Raw genomic sequence first — 22,500 nt, 5'->3', positions numbered from 1 at the left:
TAATAGTAGTAGCAGCAGTAATAGTAATAGCAGTAGTAGTAGTAGCAGCAATAGTAGTAGCAGCAGCAGCAGTAATAGTAGTAGTAGTAGTAGTAGTAGTAGTAGTAGTAGTAGTAGTAGTAGCAGCAGCAGTAATAGCAGTAGTAATAGCAGCAGTAGTAGTAGCAGCAGCAGTAATAGTAATAGCAGCAGTAGTAATAGTAGTAGTAGCAGCAGTAATAGCAGTAGTAGTAGCAGCAGTAATAGTAATAGCAGTAGTAGCAGTAGTAGTAGCAGCAGCAGTAATAGCAGTAGTAATAGTAGTAGTAGTAGCAGCAGTAATAGCAGTAGTAGTAGCAGCAGTAATAGCAGTAGTAATAGTAGTAGTAGTAGCAGCAGCAGTAATAGTAATAGCAGTAGTAATAGCAGCAGTAGTAGTAGTAGTAGTAGTAGTAGTAGTAGTAGTAGTAGTAGCAGTAATAGCAGTAGTAGTAGCAGCAGCAGCAGTAATATCAGTAGTAGTAATAGCAGCAGTAATAGTAGTAGTAGCAGCAGTAACTAATAGCAGCAGTAGTAGTAGCAGCAGCAGTAATAGCAGCAGTAATAGTAGTAGTAGCAGCAGCAGTAATAGCAGCAGTAGTAGTAGCAGCAGCAGTAATAGCAGCAGTAGTAGTAGCAGCAGCAGTAATAGCAGCAGTAGTAGTAGCAGCAGCAGCAGTAATAGCAGCAGTAGTAGCAGTAGTAGTAGTAGTAGCAGCAGCAGTAATAGCAGCAGTAGTAGCAGTAGTAGTAGCAGCAGCAGTAGTAGCAGTAGTAGTAGTAGCAGCAGCAGTAATAGCAGCAGTAGTAGCTGTAGTATATACTATACTATATAATTGTATTTGAATTCACCTTGTTTTTCTGTTTTTCTGTTTATTTACATTGAGTACAGCTTGTGTTATATTACGTTTTATTGTATTTTCTTGTATTTTTCTTTTTTTATGGCCATCTTGGTCTATGTCATTTGTTAAGTAATTGGTAAAGTATATTATTATATACTTATTGTTATGTGTCTTGTAAGCCCATATGGGCTGGGCATACATCTGTATGTAAGACACGAAAATAAAAAATATCAAATAAAAAAAAAAAATCAAATCAGTAGCAGCAGCAGTAGTAGCAGTAGTAGTAGTAGCAGCAGCAGTAATAGTAGTAGCAGTAGTAGTTGTAGTGTTAAAGTGTACAATGATGTGGGGACATGGCCGCCTAGTTATAGTTGAAAGTGGGGGTGCAAGATTTTTTTTTATTTTTATTTTTTACCTTTTTTTTTATTTTTTTTTTATTTATTTTTTTTGCAAGGGGTGGTTTTTTTAACATTTAATGAACACCTGTATGTGCAATTTCCTGCAATATAGAGCCTTCATTCTTGACCAAAATAAAGCTGCTCTTTTCACTATAAAACTCAGTTTATATTGCAGTATGATAGCTATAATAATAATAACTTCACTGCGAGGGCTCTTTTAGCTAACCCTAGCTAGGCACGTATGATAGCCAATTACTATTATAATAATAATAATAATAACTTTCCCATCCTCCCAAAGCCCCTCCGGCCCCGTTCACATCCGCAGCGGCAGTACCAACAACAACAACAACAACAACTAATTGACGCTATCAATAGCCCCAGTGAGCGCGGCGGCTGAATGAATGAATGAAAACTTTATTTAACAGATTGCAGAATGGGTACAATACAGTACGGCTCAATACACACAATTGTTAAGGCGATGCAGACCAGAGAAAGACGTTTGTCTTGTTTACATCAGGGTCCATATTAGCCCCTTTCGTGACTGTGCTGCAACGAGTGAATCCACAGTCACTTGCTCCTCAATGGGAAACCAACCTAGATTTACCATGAAGGACTGGTTCTGGCCGAACCGTTCGTTATACAAGTATCAGAGACATTACAAAGGTGCTCACAGTTGCACGAGGGGTTCGCACAGAGATACGGGATGGTTTGAAAGCTCGGCGTTGCTAATAAATATTTGTAATATTTTTTTATAAACTGCTCAAAGCGGCATTATTTCCGCCGTTGGGTGATCACAGCGCCTGCGCACCATCCCGTATCTCTGGATTCACTCGGTGCAGCGCCGAGGCTCACCATACGAGAAATATTCAGTTTCAATCTGTTTGCGCATTTAGTATACAGTCACAGTGTTCGACTTACATGATGATTTGCTCCATTTTGATGTAAACGCCGAAGAATAATCCTCACAATGTTATCCAATATCCAGCCTGAATTTTTCCAGGGCTTTCGAAAAAGCCGCCTCCCCCAACATGTCGTATACGTCATGCCGACGAACCGTGGCCCGTGGGCACTGGATCAAACCATTAAAGTGGGGGGTCACACAATCTTTGGAAACTTAAAAACTTGCTATTAAGTGTCATTGCGTATTATTAATTTGATTGAAATTACGTAGTTATGGTTAGATAATATTTATATATTGGGGGGGGGGTATATCATATGATCAAAAAGTGAGGGAGCAAAGAGACAAGTTTGCTCCCCCAAGTTCAATACTGGTAGAGCACCCGCTTCGCCTGCTCCATTACGTAGGCGTCTATGTGTGGGGATGTTAACCATCTGGTGTTTCTATTCTTCAGGGGACCTCAGGACCTGACCCCACGACTGTGTTTGTTGATATGAGAGCTCTACGGCACGACCGGTAAGTGTAAAATGCACTGAAAGGTTATTCATTAAGATGACATATGACATTTACCCACAACATTTTAAAATCGGGGATGGGATCATATATGGGATCATATATATATATATATATTAGCTGTGACCAAGCGGCTAGTACCGTATAAGTCTGTTTCTCTGTCCCAAATGTGTCTATAAACTGTATTTGCCTTGACATGGTGCTGAAGACGTGACACAAGATGTGCCATGATGATGGTATGCTGACGCACCACAACAAATAATAACAAGTTTAAAACCAATGCTCCAAATCCCTCCTTCACAGGGTGCGGTTGGTAGAACGAGGGTCTCCTCACAGCCTGCCCCTGATGGAGTCTGGGAAGGTGAGTTTATCCTGTGTTCTTTCCCACCAGAGACATAGTCTCTCTGTCTGTCTGTCTATCCATTCTGTAATCTCCGTCTGGTCTCTAATTTTTCAGATTCTACCCGGAGTCCGAATCATCATCGCCAACCCGGAGACCAAGGGACCAATGGGGGAGTCTCATCTGGGAGAGGTGTGCCCCTCAACCAATCACATTACACCATGATTGTGCCCCTCAACCAATCACATTACACCATGATAACACCCCTCAACCAATCACATTACACCATGATAACATTTACTGATGGTTATTGTACAGCATAGGTTAGTTTCCATGGTGGTAACTCTGTATATTAAGGTCCTTGTAATAAGCTTATTTAATAGGTAATACAGCTCTTAAGTAAGTCATTAAATATAAGTCATTATTAACATTATAATGTTAATCAGACTACATATTAATAATAGCATCATGAACCCATTTATTGTTAGATTATAATACATTTATAAGCACACAAGAAACCTGTTAATTTAGAGACTGCTTAACCCTCTAAATTCGAGTGTCGAGCCCACGTGACACTATACATGTTTTGCAAAACATTAAATATCTTTGGAACCGTTTGTGATATAGACTTGCTTTAACCTCTTAAGCCCTAGCCATATTTTCAGAAGATGTGCCTAAAAGTACATACCCAAGTAAATGGAGGGTTGCTCCACTTCTACAAGGTCCATTTGGATGTTATTGGTATCTAGGGACATCTATGGATCTCAGGGAATGTATTCCCAGTCAGAAATATTGTGTCTTTGTAATGAACCAAAGGAGAATTATTCTTAAATGCATTTTTTACAGTGAATAACACCATGCTAACATTGACCAGACGTGAACAATTGAACAAAAGATCAAAACTGAGCTCATCCAGCATCTTCTTGAGATCAAGTGTACTAACAATCTAAACAAATGAATAAAGGGCAGATGATTTACAGGGGGGTTTGTAGATACAGTACAGATTTTTGCCATCCGGGCGAATGCTACTTTCAAATATGAATATAGAATATAGAATATCAGGCCTATAAATGACCTTATTATGGCCAAGTCATACATCTATGTATCGGGTCAAATCTCCTCTTCCCAATGGCAGAGTTGAATCTGGATGTACTATCACCAGGCGCCCGTTACAGGGCAGCAGAGACTGTGAATGAAATCTACAGTTACTTTCGTATAATGTCCATAGCGCCGCCATTTTTCACCAGATTGCGACGCAGTTTTCTCGTAGACGTTCGCAGAAAGGTAAAGAAACTATATACATTGTATTTTATGGCAATAACGTTCAGGTTTGTTCGACCCGTGAGATATAATCATGAAAATAATGTCAATATTCTTTATTTAATTTTCTTTGTCGGCTGCAGCTTTGACAGTGGCTGGTGTGAGCTGGGTAGTGTAGTTTTAATGAAATTTCAACGTCCATCGAAAGCCCTGGGTCTCCTCTTTCTTAGGACTACAACGATTTAATGACGGCGTCATTTCCTCTTGTCTAAATCATCCGGTTTCCAATGCAATGCGCGAAGATATTTATAAGCTCATATTTCGCTAATAACACTTTAAATCAGGGGTAGGCAACCCTAGGCACGCGTGCCTGCATAGGCACGCGGGGGCATTTGCATAGGCACAGGGGGCAGCATTAAAAAAAATTATAAATTATAATTATAATTTTTTTTTTTTTTTTGCTTTGAAATATTATAGTGAAATATTTTGCACTGTTGTCGCATTTATCTTGTTGAAATCCTCCCACAGGTTCTTTTTACTACCACATATTTAATTGAGACCCTTTATTTGTTTATTATTTCAATTTAGCTGGAAATACATTGCTACATCATTCAGTAACATTTGCAGAGCCTTATAACAAAAACATTATTACGTTCACCATTGTGACCAGTGGGATTAATCAACTAATTGTATTATTTATTTTTCTATTTCATTGAACATTGCACATGTTAAAAGCAATTTTTTTTACTCAAAATGTGAGTATTACCAAGTCAACTTGTGTTCTTAAAACAATGACAATAAACATAGTTTTATTAGGTTGAAATAATGTGGTTGTGTACTTATTTTTCTGTTAACTTATTATGGATTGAAAACTGAAAAAACCTTAACGCACAGTAACTGAACTCAATATTTTTAAGTTCTGGTAACTTATTATTATATTTTTTTTTACAGTGTAGTCTTGCGATCAATCAATTATTTACACGATATACCTCACATTCACCCTCCATTCACATCCTGGTGTTCTCCATTAGGCCTGTAGGTGGAGCTATGAGAGCACACGTACAGTACACACACCAATGGTGTGTGATGTGTCCAAAAATGAATGGGCAAATGTGAGTGAAATGGTCGCGCTGTATGCAGCTGTTTGTCTGCATTGCACCCCCCCCCCCCCCCCAACTCAGATTTAGGGTTGATACAACCATCATAATAATATTGTTAATAATAACAATAACAATAATGATGTAATAATGTAAAAATTATCATTAAAAATACCTGATTATGAGAAGAAATATTTACGATGCATGGAATATTGTTGAGGCACACTAGTTACAACTATATTTCAAACAGGCACTCCATGTCAAAAAGGTTGCTGACCCCTGCTTTAAATCATTGGTGAACAAACGTAGTGCTGAAAATATACACTTTGACTGCAGGTTTTGATAGGGTTAGGGTCTTTACTCTTGGCTACATTTACTCTTGGCTACATTTGAAAAAGAAACGGAACATTAATTAATACGGACTGTATTGACCTATTCATGACGTGAAATAAATCTCAACCCGGCTTAAATTGTATCTGAATCGGGAGATTTAAAATTGTGTAACTCCGCCCGCCCACAGGAATGCAGACTGCATCTAATCTGCTTAATCTATCTATAATATATGTCTATGTCTGTCACTATAGCCAATGGAAATGCTAGATGCATAATCTAAACTCTACATCAGCGCTGGCACTGTGACATCATAATCTAAACTCTCCGTCAGCATTGGCACCGTGACATCATAATCTAAACGCTCTACATCAGCGATGGCACCGTGACATCATAATCTAAACGCTCTACATCAGCGATGGCACCGTGACATCATAATCTAAACGCTCTACATCAGTGTCGGCACTGTGACATCATAATATAAATGCTCTACATCAGTGTCGGCACTGTGACATCTTAATCTAAACGCTCTACATCAGTGTCGGCACTGTGACATCATAATCTAAACTCTACGTCAGCACTGTGACATCATAATCTAAACTCTACGTCAGCACTGTGACATCATAATCTAAACTCTACGTCAGCACTGTGACATCATAATCTAAACTCTACGTCAGCACTGTGACATCATAATCTAAACTCTACGTCAGCACTGTGACATCATAATCTAAACGCTCTCCATCAGCACTGTGACATCATAATCTTTTTTTTTTTATCTACTTTTTCTCCCCATTTTCTATTTTTCTCCCATCCCAATTTCGTATTATCCAATTCTACCCTCTCCTGTCTCGAACGTTGTTAGACTATGCCTCCCACTGGTCGGCTGCAATGTGGACCAAGCCTTGCATCACGTGTCCCCTCCGGTACATGAGGAGGCAGCTGTCGCATCTTTTCACCTGTACCCCCGTTGCTTCCTGATTATGCTGTACAGGCGCACCAACCGACCTGTAGGAGTCGCTGTCCACAACGTCAGATCCCCACCCACCGGCTTTCCCACCCCCTAATACTGCCAATTGTATTAGTATGAACGACCAGCCAAGCCGGAAGCAACGCCGAGAGCTGGGCTCGAACCCAGCATCTCCTGCGTTAGTGGCGAGCGCCTTGCCCACTGCGCCACTTAGCCGCCCCTGACATCATAATCTAAACTCTACATCAGCACTGTGATCATAATCTAAACTCTACATCAGCACTGTGACATCATAATCTAAACTCTACGTCAGCACTGTGACATCATAATCTAAACTCTACGTCAGCACTGTGACATCATAATCTAAACTCTACGTCAGCACTGTGACATCATAATCTAAACTCTACGTCAGCACTGTGACATCATAATCTAAACTCTACGTCAGCACTGTGACATCATAATCTAAACTCTACGTCAGCACTGTGACATCATAATCTAAACTCTACGTCAGCACTGTGACATCATAATCTAAACTCTACGTCAGCACTGTGACATCATAATCTAAACTCTACGTCAGCACTGTGACATCATAATCTAAACTCTACGTCAGCACTGTGATCATAATCTAAACTCTACGTCAGCACTGTGATCATAATCTAAACTCTACATCAGCACTGTGACATCATAATCTAAACTCTACGTCAGCACTGTGATCATAATCTAAACGCTCTACTGTGTCCCGTTCTGCCAGATCTGGGTCCACAGCGGCCACAACGCCAGCGGCTACTTCACGGTGTACGGCGACGAGGCGCTGCAGTCGGACCACTTCTGCTCGCGCCTCAGCTTCGGAGACACGGCGACCGTCTGGGCGCGCACCGGCTACCTGGGCTTCCTGCGCCGGACCGAGCTCACAGACGCCAGCGGGGGTGAGGGGGGAAATCGATTTTAAATGTGTAGTGTAGGGGAGCTCCAGTAGCTCACCACGTACCGCGAGTGCTATTTCAGCGCCGTGGACAACCGTGCTCGTCACGGATCTGGGGCTGAGCGAGTTCGAATCCCGGACTGCAGCCGTGCCTTTCCCAGAGTGTCTTCCCCCCCATCTGAACCCTTTCAGCCTGCTTCTGTCGGTCGAACTTGACCAAGTATAAATGCGATAAACGTATAAAAGAGCCAGGGAAATGGCCAAAGTTTAAAAAAAAATAAATGTGTAGTGTAGTATTTAGTTAAACCTGCACTATTTGAGTTGAGTTAATTTTATCTCGAAAAATGGTAGATGGCTGCTTTTTTATATAGTGCTTTTATCCAAAGGGCTTTACAATTTGTTCCTCACATTTTACCCATTCACACACACATTCACACACACATTCACACACCGACGGCGGAGGCAACCATGCAAGGTGCCAACCTGCTCATCGGGAGCAGTTAGGGGTTAAGTATCTTGCTCAAGGACACATCGACATGCTGCACGGGAGGAGCGAGAATCGAACCGGGAACCTCCGGATTGCCAGACGACTGCTCTACCTCCCGAGCCGAACACAATAAAAAGGATAAACTAAAGAAAAAGATTTTAAAAATGAAATCTTCTTCAATGATTCAACATTCTTCATTCAATGATAAACAAATGAGTTCGAGAAGGAGCAGAAGGAAGCACCCCCGCGGGTTGAATGCCCATAACGAGAATATTTGTTTTTTCTCGTTTTTTTTTATTAGCGATCTGAATTCATATTTCATCAACCGAGTCTACCGTTGGAAAATCAGCCACCCCAGGCGCTCAGATGTGAAAAAAGCGCCCCCTATCATCTCCCAGATGGTAATTCACCCTTTTGGATTGGACTCAATGAAAAGGCATGAGAAAAAAAGACCCGGACTACACATTTTACTTCTCACTCATGTACAGATAAAGCCGGTAAAAGTCCTGGAACCACTGTTTGGGGACCGTTTGGGCACCGTATCAACGGTAACAATGACCAGCGGGGGCGCTCTCATACAGCTGGTGACAACGGCCCAACGCGCCGGCTTTTTGTTCATTCATTGGAGGAACTCCGCGCTGGACAAAGCTCGAGTTACATTCAGCTCGATTACAGCTGGTGACTTCATTCATAGGATGCTACAACGTCCTACAGTACTGTATGTCTACAGACTGTATGAATTAATGTTGCTGAATTAAAGAATGAATAAGTTAAACGTGTCAATTCAGCAGTCAAAGTGTACTGTATAAATCTAACTTCATTAGACGGCCGACGTACGGCTCTCTTGTCCATTAATGGATATATAATGGATATTTTATTTATCTGTCACCGTGGTGTAATGGTTAGTCCTCATACCTCTCACGCGGACGACCCGCGGACGAATCCCCCCTTTTTCTAATATATATATATATTTTTTTTTGCGATGTAAATGCTTCAATCTGGTGCACTTTGAGAGCTATATAAAGAATGACATCCTCAATGCATGTAGATTTATAATATTTTTTATTAAAACTAGGCTACTTTTGCGTATACAGTCATTAATATTATATTATAAATGAATTATATATAAAAGGGGAAAAAACGAGATTCGAACCAGCTTTTTGCAAAGTGTTAGTGTTTACGAAACGGGAATGGTACCACTGTACCATGGTGACAGATATAAAAAAAAAGCTTTCGTCTTGTTTACATCAGGGTGTAATGAAAATATACACATTGACTGCTAATTCGACAGGTCTTAACGGTTTAATTATTTTATTCAGCAACATTGCTGAATATGTACATGGGTACCTTAGTCGTATAGTGTATCTTGTAGACCAGGCCCATTGCAAGTTGCTGTACTCTGTCGTCTATCCTAGGTTGTCAAAGTGGGCAGGGGTGAGGTGGGTTCTGGGGGTAAGGTCAAGCAGTAGTCTGACCAGTTTGTTTTGTGAATGAATGAATGAAAACTTTATTTAACAGATTGCAGAATGGGTACAATACAGTACGGCTCAATACACACAATTGTTAAGGGGATGCAGACCTGAGAAAGACGTTTGTCTTGTTTATATCAGGGTCCCCCATTTTCAATTCATATAGACATTTATGACATACACAACATACATGACATTTATGGCATAGGGACATATAGGTATTTAGTACTGATACTGTACTGATACTGTGATGTTTGTAATCTTGTTTTTAGCGCCTTTGAGGTGCTTTGGTACCATGAAGTGCAAGCATAGTCGTAGTACCCTTGAATGAGTGCTCCTGCCAGAGTCTTCAGGGTATTCTTGTTTACCAGAGAGGAGATCCGGTACAAGAATCTAGTTTGTTGGTTGACTTTTTTTATTACATTGGATGCCATTTTGTCACAGGAAAGATTTGCTACACCTTCTGTAGTGTGGTAGTGAAAGGTTTAACCTTCTGTAGTGTGGTAGTGAAAGGTTTAACCTTCTGTAGTGTGGTAGTGAAAGGGTTAACCGTCTGTAGTGTGGTAGTGAAAGGTTTAACCTTCTGTAGTGTGGTAGTGAAAGGGTTAACCGTCTGTAGTGTGGTAGTGAAAGGTTTAACCTTCTGTAGTGTGGTAGTGAAAGGGTTAACCGTCTGTAGTGTGGTAGTGAAAGGTTAACTGTCTGTAGTGTGGTAGTGAAAGGGTTAACCTTCTGTAGTGTGGTAGTGAAAGGTTTAACCTTCTGTAGTGAAAGGGTTAACCGTCTGTAGTGTGGTAGTGAAAGTTTAACCTTCTGTAGTGTCGCCACCTATTGCTGCATACACCCCCCCCCCCCTGCATTTACATGTAAATGTAGGGGGGGGGGGGGGGGTTGTATGCGAATGCAAAGCAACACGGCCGTATGGTGAAGGCTGAGAAGGAAAGTACTTGAAAGTCCTTGAATTTCATTTTGCAATGTGTGGGAAACCTGACTGTAGCACTCAACACTTGAACATTGTTACTCAGCTGATAGAGGTGTACCCTTCTTGCTGTCTTGTTTTGTACCATAGAACAGTGGTCACCAACCTTTTTAAGCCCAAGATCACTTTTTTTTGGTGAAGGCAAGATCTACCTATTGAAGCGTTGAGAGAAAAAGACAGCCAAGATTGTACTTTAAACTAAATGACTTTTATTTGCCTGTATTCTAATTACATGCAATGCTTTGGTCCAACATTTTAAATGTCAAAGTAGAACTGTAATATGTACTTTCTCAGTCAGTGCTAAGTGCAGTCATCTTATGCAGCATCACTTTTCACATCAAAACAAAAGTAGAACTGTAATGTGGACTCTCATATATTATTAACATTGACAAACATATTTACAATTAGCATTTTATAAAGTAGAACTGTAATGTGTACTTTCTCAGTCAGTGCTAAGTGCAGTCATCTTATGCAGCATCACTTTTCACATCAAAACAAAAGTAGAACTGTAATGTGGACCTTCTCCTATTAATTAACATTGCCAAATATATTTACAATTAGCATTTTATAAAGTAGAACTGTAATATGTACTTTCTCAGTCAGTGCTAAGTGCAGTCCTCCTATGCAGCATCACTTTTCACATAAAAACAAAAGTATAACTGTAATGTGGACTCTCATATTATTAACATTGACAAACATATTTACAATTAGCATTTTATAAAGTAGAACTGTAATGTGTACTTTCTCAGTCAGTGCTAAGTGCAGTCATCTTATGCAGCATCACTTTTCACATCAAAACAAAAGTAGAACTGTAATGTGGACTGTATCACAGGTCAATCACAAATGTCTCTCTAATCCTTGAGAACAATGCTGTCTCCCAGATTCAGGAAACTTTGTTTTGAATACTGGGGGGATGGTTGAGAATATGTGGGCAAGAAGTCAAGCTTGACGTACATCAGGTCTATCCAGGTCCAGAACACTTTGATGACTGTTGCCTTTGACACACCTCTGATGTGGGAGATGAGGTCAAAGGACATGTCGTGACGCAGTTTGACAAGGGTGATAAATAGCTGATCTATGGGTGAGATTATGGTGCTCCTTGTCTTCTCTGTGTGCAAGAAAGAAAACAAGTGCTGAAGCACTGGCCAGGTAACACCTGTCATCATCTTGCATTTGGTGTCGTTGCTGTCCACAGATGAAGCGGTCAAGGAGCCTTGGTTCTCTGTTGGTCACCATCCTCCTTGGCTGCAGACTGTGATGGTGTAGACTGTGATGTTGAAGGGAATACAGATGGAATGTAGTCTGGGTTTGTTTGGTCATTGACCTTTGCACCTGAATGAATGAAAACGTTATTAACAGATTGCAGAATGGGTACAATACAGTACGGCTCAATACACACAATTGTTAAGGGGATGCAGACCAGAGAAAGACGTTTGTCTTGTTTACATCAGGGTCCCCCATTTTCAATTCATAGTGACATTTATGACATACACAACATACATGACATCATGACATTTATGGCATAGGGACATACATGACATACAGGTATATAGTACTGTTACATTTGTGACATAATATGATATGCAAATATACAGTACTGTTACCCATAGATCCTGACAGAGAGTATATACATATGACATGTATATTACAAGCAATACGACTATTCAATAAAAAGTCCTTAGAGCAAGGACAATAACACTGAATGTGATTGATAAATAGTATACTAGTAACATATAAAAATGAAAAAGGCATGTAGGCTACACTGAGAATGGACTATTATGGGGAAGTAGCTAGCAGTCTCTTAGAGCAGGGGTTCCCAACCTTTTTTCCCCCAGGGACCCCCAAACATCTCTGATGAAATTCCTGGACCCCCCTCCTAATAAAATACCATAAAATACTATTTTTTGTCATTTTAATACTTTTTTTTTTCATTTTAATAACACACTGCTTATACACAGGCATATGCATCATAATTAGACCCACTATGCTTCTTTTACTTGTGCCTTCAATCAACAAATCTCATCTTGCACCATATGTATTTCAAAATGTTGGCCAATATTCAAATCCTGTATTCATCCTCTCAAATCAGGCCCTAATAGTGAACGGTTTGCATTTATGTTGAATGAAGTAAGAATCCACTGCAGTAAAAATATCCTCACCTCGAGTGGTGGTAGTAAGGTTGACTGACATGAGAATGTCCTGCTTCAGATCCTCATTTTCGATATACTGCACATAAACGATGAGCACAGCCTCGTCTGCGACAGTTGTAGTTTCATCAAGTTGTATGGCAAATGGACCCTTTCTAAGCTTTTCTGACAGCTGCTGCTCGCAATCACTTGACATCTTATCAATTCGGTCTTTCACTACATTGTTCGAGAGTGGTACTGATTTTAGTTTATCCGCCACCTGTGGGCCGCACAGTTTCTAAACCATTTTGATGCAGGCTGGTTTGATGAGCTGCTTGCCAATATTGTGCGGTTTCTTTGCTTTTGCAATTAAAAGCGAACACTCAAAGGAGGCTTCGGTAGCCTTCTGTAAATCACTGCCACCCCTGCTCCACGCTACTTTTTTTTTTTTTTTTTGGTATTTTCCCCCCTCCATTTTCCTCCGATTTTCTCCCATCCCAATGTTAGTCGTATGCCAATTCCCAATCCCCTTCCTGGTCGCTGCACACTTACCCCCCACAGTCAGATCATCTGGGAGAGTGGAGGCTATCACGTGCTTCCTCCGACACACGTCCAGCCAATCAACCACTTCTTTTCACCTGGCAGCGCGGATCCTCCCTGAGAGGGCGTAGCGTGTGGAAGGATCACACTATCCCACTCAGGTCCTATCCACGCTTAGCAGGCGCCCCGACCGAACTATAGGAGTCGCTGTTTACAACGACCCAGACCCACCCCGCCAGCTTCTCCCACCCTCTAATACAGCCAATTGTATTAGTGTGAATGGCCAGCCAAGCTGGTGCCAACCCCGGAGCTGTGAGCTGGATTCGAACAGGCGAATCCAGCTCACAGCTCCGGGGTTGGTGACGAACGCAATCTCCGCTACGCCACCTAACCGCCTTTGCTCCACGCTACTCTAACATCAACGGGCTTGTTCGCCTTGAGAGACTGTTCTTTCCTCCGAAAAAAGTCCGGATTCTTCCCAACGGTTTCTGGGTGCTTAGACGCCTGATGTCTTTTCAGCTTGCTGGGCTTCAGGCTCGAGTTTGCCAACTTTTCTCCACAAATCACACACTCAGGTCGTTTGTCTGGTCCCTCAGTGAAGCCCATGGTGATGTAATTTTCGCGATTGCTGTAGGTCCTAACTTTTTTTGCAGATGAGCTGCCGTCATCTCCTTTTCGTTTGTCACAAATTTTTCGCCTCTGGCGGCTGACTGCAGACGAGCCGAGAAAGTTAACTAGCGTGCTAGGCTAGCTACGGAAAGTGATACAGTCAACTACCCGGTAGCCTACTGTTAACGTTAAAAAATCATGTCTAGATGTTTATTTATTTATCTTTATTTTTTATTGTAGTGGAGAGACTATTCATGCTTCTGATGATAAAAATATGCTAATTAATTATTTCTCTGAAAAAATAAGTGAAAAAAAAAAAAAAAAAAAGGACCTCAAATCATCTGTGGTCTGGCGGACCCCCTGCGCCCCCTGGCGGACCCCCAGGGGGTCCGTGGACCCCAGGTTGGGAATCACTGTCTTAGAGCAAGGACAACAACACTGAATGTGATTGATAAATAGTATACTAGTAACATATAAAAATGAAAAAGGCATGTAGGCTACACTGAGAATGGACTATTATGGGGAAGTAGCTAGAGACTGCTAGCTAATCAATCAATCAGCTAGCAGCTAACATCTGCTGTTTACAGCCTCACAGCCAATACAACTTAATTTACTATATATATATATTTGTTCCTTATTCTCACCTGTTATGAAATGGGTAGAGCAGACATACGTAGAATTTGACTTGGGGGACCAGGGTCTGCTTTGGTCGACTCTCCCGTCTGCATCTACGTGTGCCCTCTTGATAGCTGCCAGCCACTTTTCCCTCCGTGATTCCTCGACGGGTATTATATAAAACGATAGGTTATGACTATAACCAAGTTCTGTCAATAGTGGTGACGCTCGGCATCACTCTAGCACTATCCCCGCATGTGCACGCGCACTGAATAAAATTCCACAATGTACCTTTAATCCCAGTATTCGTCTGACCACACCCCTCGTTAGCTTACCTTCATAAGCAGGTGTGTGGTCACCTGCTCTCCTCCTTCCCAAGCTTTCACCACAAGGTGAGATCAAGGGCTGCAGCGGCGTCGGATGCCGAGCGTCGCCACTATTGACAGAACTTGGTTATAGTCATAACCTATCGTTCTGTTTCATAGTGGATCCGCTCGGCATCACTCTAGCACAAAGGGAGGCCGAGCGGAGCCACCGGCCGACAAATACACCCCGCTGAAAGCCCCCCACAACCATCAGAACAGGGAGGGCCGAGCCCCCCCGACCCCCCCTAATGGAGGGCACCCCCCCTATTAGAGGTTTCCCGGGAGGGTGACGGACCCGACCGTGCGAAGAGGCACTCAAGCAACTCAACGCACAGGGTGAGCAGACCGTGGCCTGACCCCACGACTACACACACGCACAACCCGCATGCCACCCGGGAACGAACGGAGGGAACAACCTCGTTACTGCCCCCAGAATCACGGGGTCAAGGGCAAACCCAACCCCGTGGCAAGGCCGTAGCAGCGGAGCGCGAAGGAAGGCCCAGACCCACCAAAGGGACTGGACCCCCTGGAACGGGAGCCCGGAGAAGTCCATGATGCCAGCATCAAGACCCCACCAGGTGGGCACTTAGTGGCCCCGCCCCCCACATCGCCAGCGTATTCGGACAAAGGCCCCTCAGCCGAGCGGGCCCTGTCCCCCCAATAGTACACCGCCTGGCACACTGACCCTGCAGAACAGGCAGTCAGCATGGCCGTAAGCACACAAAAAAGGTTAACCAACGGAAGCAGGCAGCGCACCGGGGAAAAACCAGGCAACAGGCTGTTAACCCGAGCCTGGAGACTGCGGACGAGACAGGCGCCAGAGGGGACAGCTGAACATAGCCGCCCCGGCGGAAGGGGCGCATGCTGGCGTTGTTGCATGACCAAGCCTCCATTTAAAAAAAAAAACCCACCCAGAGGGGTTGAGGCAGAGAAGGCTGACACGATTGGCAGACGTCATGAACGTGCAGGGGCACCCTCAACCGGTGAACCCGGGAGTTGACACTGCTCCAACACACCAGAGAACCAACCACCTAGTCGTTACCCTATGCGGTGGTTGGTCCCATAACCCCTCAGGAAAAAACTCCAAAACATACCTGCGGCACTACCGCAGTACCCGTGTTCCAGTTTCCAACAGGGTTATCCCGGGCCTACGGGTCAACGAAAACATTACTTTGGACCGGGCCCGGTGATACGGGGAGCACAGGGACCCCCGAGGAGGTCAAAGACCACCCCAACAGGCCCCTCTTCGCCATGCGTAAGAGAAGAGCGCAAGAATGGAAAACCAGCCCCAATACCCCGTACTTGGTATTCCCAGGAGGTCACCCAACCAAGTACTAACCAAGACCAACCTGCGTGGCGGCCGAGATCCGACGAGATCAGGCGTGTACAGGTTGGCACGGCCGTAAGCCATTACGACAGTGTAGAATACAATGCACCCAACAAGGGTTCCATAGCGCTTAACCCTGTGACACCCGGACCGACCTAGCATTTTTCCCCCTGAAAAAAGCCCAAGTCCCTCAGGGTACCAGAACAGCAGATCTGCATCCCCGGCGGACAACGGGTTTAACTGATCCGGACCAGCGTGACCAGAACCAGTCCCGTGCCCTAACCACGCCGACATGCCAACTCCAGGAGAAGAGGCAGATATGCGTGTTGATCTTAAACATGAAAAGAAGGCGCCACTCAGACGTTCGATGCGAACCGCGCCCGGTGGCCCACCCCCAGGGCGTGAGACCCTTCTACGTATGTTCAGATCCATTCCGTTATCATCCCCCAGGTCGTCGGAAGAGGAAAAACCCCCATCCCAATTGCTTTATAAAAACGCTGTTTTAACCCCAAGCAACCAAGGCGCGCCAGTCAGTTGCTTAATGTCCAGCAGAACATCCCGAGCTAGCACTATGTGTGCGTCGGGTATCCACATCAATAATAGGCTATTTAGACCTTTTTATTGAATCCCCAAGGCGCCCAGGGGAACGACAAGAGGGGCGGGATGCAACCAACTCCAACCCTTTATAATAATAAAGAAGAAGCATCAACCGTATGAACCCAACTGCACAGCTGGGAGTAAAACACTTTTTATATTTTTACATCCAGTCACTCCTTTAGTCAGAGAGTATAGACCGAACTATCACAGAAGCCTTCCCACATGAGTCGTAGTTATGAAAAAGACATGTCAACTGTGAGTCACGTAACCAACTGACTCAAGTTTACACATAAATCGAGCATAGCAGACCCGTAAGCCCTACGCTCTAACTCGACACCTTAACACCACAACCTTACGTAAAAGATCTTAACTCACGGAAGCCGTCGCCATAGCAACATTGCTATGACGGGGGGAAACCCTGTACACGGCTCCTGTTTGTAATAGGAGTCGCGTCAGGACAACCCTCCCCCCCCCCCCCCCCCCCCCCCTCCCTGCCAAGACGTTCGAACGGCTCGGCCCTGACTGGCTCAGCAGAATGAGAAAAAATCTCCTAAACCAACCAAGTGGAAAGGAGGGGTTTATTCGACACCCCCTCACAAAACCCTTTTTCCCTACACACAATAACAACTGTAGCATTTTGAAACCTTCGGTAGAATGCTAATGTATAGCGTAAGCTAATACAATGCCCGCTACCCACAAAATGTGAACAGGATTTATAACAAAACAAGTCGTATGTGTGTGAATCCTACACCCGCTTTCTCAAGTTCTTTAATAGTTGTCATACAGAAGTACAGAATACTTTCATACAAAATGCTTCTTACTGTTACGCTCCAGAGACTGTGCTAGACAAGATAGTATCAAATAACATAATAACATAATATAGCATGAATTTAGAAGAAGAATGAGGTCACAGTTGTTCGGTATAGACATATGTACAATGTTCTGAGTTACCATATAATATACAATACACAATACTATGCAGTGTACTAATGTACAGTACTATCTAGTGCAAAGCAGAAATGGGATGAGGTACAATTTTAGTACAATTTACAGTAAGGTGTACGAGTTGTAGTGCAATCCTTCATCCATAAATATAAATATAAAGTGTGGGGAGTGGGTGCTACAGTGTGTTTGTTTAAAAGTGGGTGTGTGCTATAAAGTGTGTGTAGTGGGTGCTACAGTGTGTTTGTTTAAAGTGAGTGTGTGCGTGTGGATGTGTGTGCTATGTGTGTTTGGTGGTTGTTGTTGTGTAGTGTTCATTCATTGTTCGTTTAGCAGCCTGATGGCCTGGGGATAGAAGCTACTTTCTGAGTCTTTCTGTGCTCGCCTTGAGACTCCTGTGTCGCTTGCCTGACGGCAGCAGTTCAAAGAGGCAGTTGTTCGGGTGGCTCGAGTCCTTAATAATTCTCTTAGCCTTCCCCTTGCAACGCTTGTTGTAAATGTTCTGGAGAGTGGGGAGCTGTCATTGTACGTCGTACATAGCAAACGCTGACAGAGAATAACGGCCAGGCCGTGGAATGTGTGTGTACGAGTATTACTGCAACTAACACAACAGCGTTGTGGAACACATTTACTTTGTTTAAGCAATGGAAATACCACCAGTTTCTACCTGCATGTGGAGCGTCAGGCTAATAGAACCTCCTACGACTGAGTGTATGCTTGCAGACCTTGCTTAATCTCGTAACACAACATGACTCATCTCTCAATGTAATAGTGCAGATTCCACATTTACGCAACCCCATCATATGATTTGTTGAAGAAACACAGTTTGTTTGGCCAATAATATAGTTCCCCTTATATCAGGGAACTTTTTATTTTCATGGCACAAAAACACAATCATGAGGGGCCGGGGAGGGTGTAGAGGAGAGGGGGACACAGAGGGAAAAGTCACTTTAGCGGCATCTGCTACCTCGCGCCGCTCGAGTTTTGCCACCCCGAGGAGCCCCGGAGGGACGGTAGGTAACTGTCTGCTGGTCTCGACGTTCCCTACCGTCTCCTCCGGTCCGTGGATGGGCCAGCGGGCAGCAGAAGCGCCGTCTCTCCTCCTGGCCTTCTTGGAGGGGCCAGCAGCGGCGGCGGAGGCAGTGGTAGGCACGGCGGAGGGAGCTCGACGTCGTGGAAGCCTTCTGACTCCACCGGCAAAGGACGGGAGGCGGAAAATGGGGTTGGAGAACGGATCTCTCCTCTGCCATCTCTCTGCACGTTGAGGTCATCAGCTGCAGGGCCTTCCCGAATAATCCAGCATCAGAGAGGCTGGCCGTCAGAAGAGGGGTTCTCTTCTTCTCCGGCACTCGAGCCTGCTCCAGCCAAAGGTGGCGCTGGGTCATGGGTGGCCAGGGCGCGCGCCTTCCCCGAGGCTATGGCCCTGCAGGACAGCTCCTACCGCCTGGGTGATCTGATCGCATTTTACCTCAGTCAAGATCCGTGCCGCCCGTCATTATCCCCGATACAAATCTAGCCAGGTGGGGCGATGTTAGAAGCCGCAGCCAGCGATTGTGTACCAGCGATAAATGACTGGTCACCCCAATATGCCAATCGCCTAGCCGATCTTCCATGGAGAACCGGCTTGCATAATGGTTCCCACACCATATCCGGACAGAGGTGAGCGGCCATCGGCCTATCAAGCCGTGGCACGCCCTCTCTCATACCTTTGACCAACCCCCGGACACCCGCGTAACTGGTACGTAGGCGGGGGTAAGTCCCATGATGTGAGACACCGCCTGACCCTGACGAACATAGGCCCCCATTGAGGGGAAAAAATGGGTAGACAACGTCCACCCCTCTCACCGGGCGACGCTGCCAGAGATGACCTATGAGATCATCGGGGGCAGGAGCAGGCAATGGCTGCGGCAGCGGCACGCCGTTTGCAGCGGCAGCTACCGCCATGAGCTCGGGAAACAAAGCCTGCAGTTCCCCCTGCTGACTTTTCCTCCACCGAACCCGCATCCCTCACATACAGCAGGCTTCGACCCATTGAGGAGCCACAGTCTGATGTGGCTGATAGCAGGGCATCCTGCTGAAGAGGCCGAGGTGGTTCCAAGGAGACATTTCTCCCCCCTCCGGTGTTTCCTGGATAGGAGGGATACTCGCCTCCACAGGACCTTCAAACAAGAATCCGTCCGACTCTTCCATGATATCCTCAGTTTCCATTGGACAAACAGAGCCCGACGCATCCTCGCTGGTCTCCAGCAATTCCCCAAACCCAGGCCGTTCGCGCCTGCATGCCACCATCTTGCGACGTGAACGGGCAGAACGCGAAAAAGCTTGCGTCCCAAATCCTCCGGAACCAAAAGAACCGTCCGTTCAAACAACGGACGATTCCCTGGAACCAGAGGAACCAGAGGAACCAGAGTCGAGATCATGCCATCGCCGGAGCGACGGCACCGACGTCTCGGCTCCTCGGAGAGGCAAACTATCCATCGGCTGCCTCCTGGGCTGGGTCGGCAACCACGAAAGTGGCAGCAGCCCCGCACCAGAACGCACGACGGAGGCGGGAATGGAGAACCGCTGGTGAAGAGTGGGTCTACTCTCCGAAGTAGACATTGAACAGTTATGAGAGAAGAAAAAACTAAGCAGAATGTAAACACGTCACAACTCTTTTCAACTAACAACACGTCAAGTGGGGATCTACCGAGGCACTTCCTTGTGGTGAAAGCGAGAAGGAGGAGAGCAGGTGACCACACACCTGCTTATGAAGGTAAGCTAACGAGGGGTGTGGTCAGACGAATACTGGGATTAAAGGTACAATGTGGAATTTTATTCAGTGCGCATGCACATGCGGGGATAGTGCTAGAGTGATGCCGAGCGGATCCACTATGAAACAGAACTGCAGATTTGGGTATTTTCTTTTGTCATTAGTACAATGCGTAACACAGCAGCTCTTTGGCATTGTGAAGGGACTGAAGAAAATTCCGCTTGAAAGTCTTTAATTTGCCGCTTTAAACGATCCGTTTCTCCACTAAATGAAGCGTACACAATGTACCAGGACTGAACAGGTTCCCCCCACGCTGCAGTTGCGTAGCAACAACAGACAGGAAGTTGACTTCGAGAATAACTCGTGTACAAATACCGATATGCCCTACTTTGTTTACTTGTTTATTGCAACAATGTCGCTCTATTGGTTGGATTCTTATTATATATTATTTACTATTGTATTATGCAACATCGTTGCGGGCAATTTCATTTTATAAATAATAATAATAAAAAAAAAATCTATATGATTATAATTAGTTGATAACCTGTAACCTTGTATCTTGTATCTTGTAATTAGTGTGTGTGTTTTAATACAATTCTGAACTCTTGACTTGACTTGAAAATAAAATGATAAAAAAAAAAAAAAACAGTCTACTTTCTTCAAGAAGGAATGAATGTCCCTGGCCACAGTAACACCAGGTTTCTTCTTGCCCGCTGGCACTTGCTGCAGTATCTGCAGTATCTGAACCAGCAATGGACAGATGCACCAGGCTGTAGGGATACATCAGAAACCATTAATATATAATTTTCATTGATATCTACTTTCTTCAAGAAGGAATGAATGTGCATGTGCGTTTTGTGTGTGTGCGTTTCCGTGGGTTCCTGCATGCACGCATCTTCATGCACGCTCAAGCTCAGATCTCTCATTTCTCACAGAAGAGCAAAAGACAAAGTATTTCATATTTAAACTTCAGCTGCATAAGACATCACTTAAAATATTGCAGGGGCCTATGAATAGTAGATTTGATAGCAAAAGATATCTCTCTTATTTTTCGGTCCTCCTTCCATTCACGCTGTTTAAGCATTCTACTGTGAAGCCAAGCATGTTTAACCTGTGCAATGATGATTCCATGTTCTCTATTACAGCTAACACCCCTGATGTATACAATTTACTCTGCGAAAGGGAGGGCTACACATTGTCCCCTCGTAATTCAGCAATAGGCAGACACACAAATATTCACAGTACACGGTAACTATCCTTTTATAGGCAATACAACAACAGATGGGTTATTTGCTGTAATTACTGATTCAGGTACTGCCTTTTTAACATTGGGAACGATTGAAATCATCCCTGCAATCATCGTGTTGTTGTGGGCCCCCAGATTAGCTGCACCAAGAGGCTCTCCAAGCGGTTATGATTATTTCAATGTTACAAAACACCCAGATTAGATTAAATTACCAATAAGTCGTACTTATTAAAAGTGGTTCCTCAACTGTAGTCCACATGGACAGACCCTTCTACTTCTCCCCTCTGACACCAGCTGCTTGTGATTTCTCATGTCGTTATCCCCCCCTCCTCCTCCTATAAATTATTCAATATTTGTTTGCATACATGAACAGAATAATCTCCAATGGCTACAGAAGGCAATAGTTAATTGGAGTTAATGAAAAAGTTTGTTTCTTCTTCCTTCTTCCTTCCTTCCTTCTTTCTCCTTCTTCCTTCTTCTTCCTTCTCCTTCTTCTCCTTCTCCTTCTTCTCCTTCTCCTTCTCCTTTCTTCTTCTTCCTTCTTTCTTCTTCTTCTTTCTTCTTTCTTCTTCTTCTTCTTTTTATTCTCTTCTTTCTTCCCCGCTCTCCCCCGTTATACTTTGTTGCATTGTAGCGTTGGACTTTTTACTTCTTTCATGGTCAGTTCATTACATTTAATTTATTAATATCCAATATTTAATGTGCCAAAAATGTCAGATTCAAACAGACGAAAATGGGGCATTTTCTCCTGGTAAGGGGGGGGGGATACGCGTCTATACTTTCCGTAGCCGCATTTCTGGCGAACGCTCTCTGATTGGCCGACGCCAGTTTCTACACTGGTTCAGTCAGTGGGCCAATCAG

At 44.1% G+C, this 22,500-nt stretch overlaps 1 protein-coding gene across 1 annotated transcript in view; it reads left to right on the top strand.

Annotated features, from left to right (window-relative positions):
- dip2ca (disco-interacting protein 2 homolog Ca) overlaps positions 1–22,500 on the top strand; it is an 837,941-nt gene that overhangs the window by 806,693 nt on the left and 8,748 nt on the right. The window contains exons 27-30 of the mRNA XM_084312140.1: positions 2,611–2,672; positions 2,973–3,030; positions 3,127–3,201; positions 7,415–7,589. Coding sequence (XP_084168266.1) covers positions 2,611–2,672; positions 2,973–3,030; positions 3,127–3,201; positions 7,415–7,589 — 370 coding nt within the window. The remainder of the gene's footprint in view (positions 1–2,610; positions 2,673–2,972; positions 3,031–3,126; positions 3,202–7,414; positions 7,590–22,500) is intronic.

Source organism: Notolepis coatsorum (genome assembly GCF_963971535.1).
Source record: "Notolepis coatsorum genome assembly, chromosome: 4".
Classification (NCBI taxonomy): domain Eukaryota; kingdom Metazoa; phylum Chordata; class Actinopteri; order Aulopiformes; family Paralepididae; genus Notolepis; species Notolepis coatsorum.
Note: the sequence above shows the minus strand (reverse complement) of the source record. Positions and strands in the feature narration are given on the sequence as shown.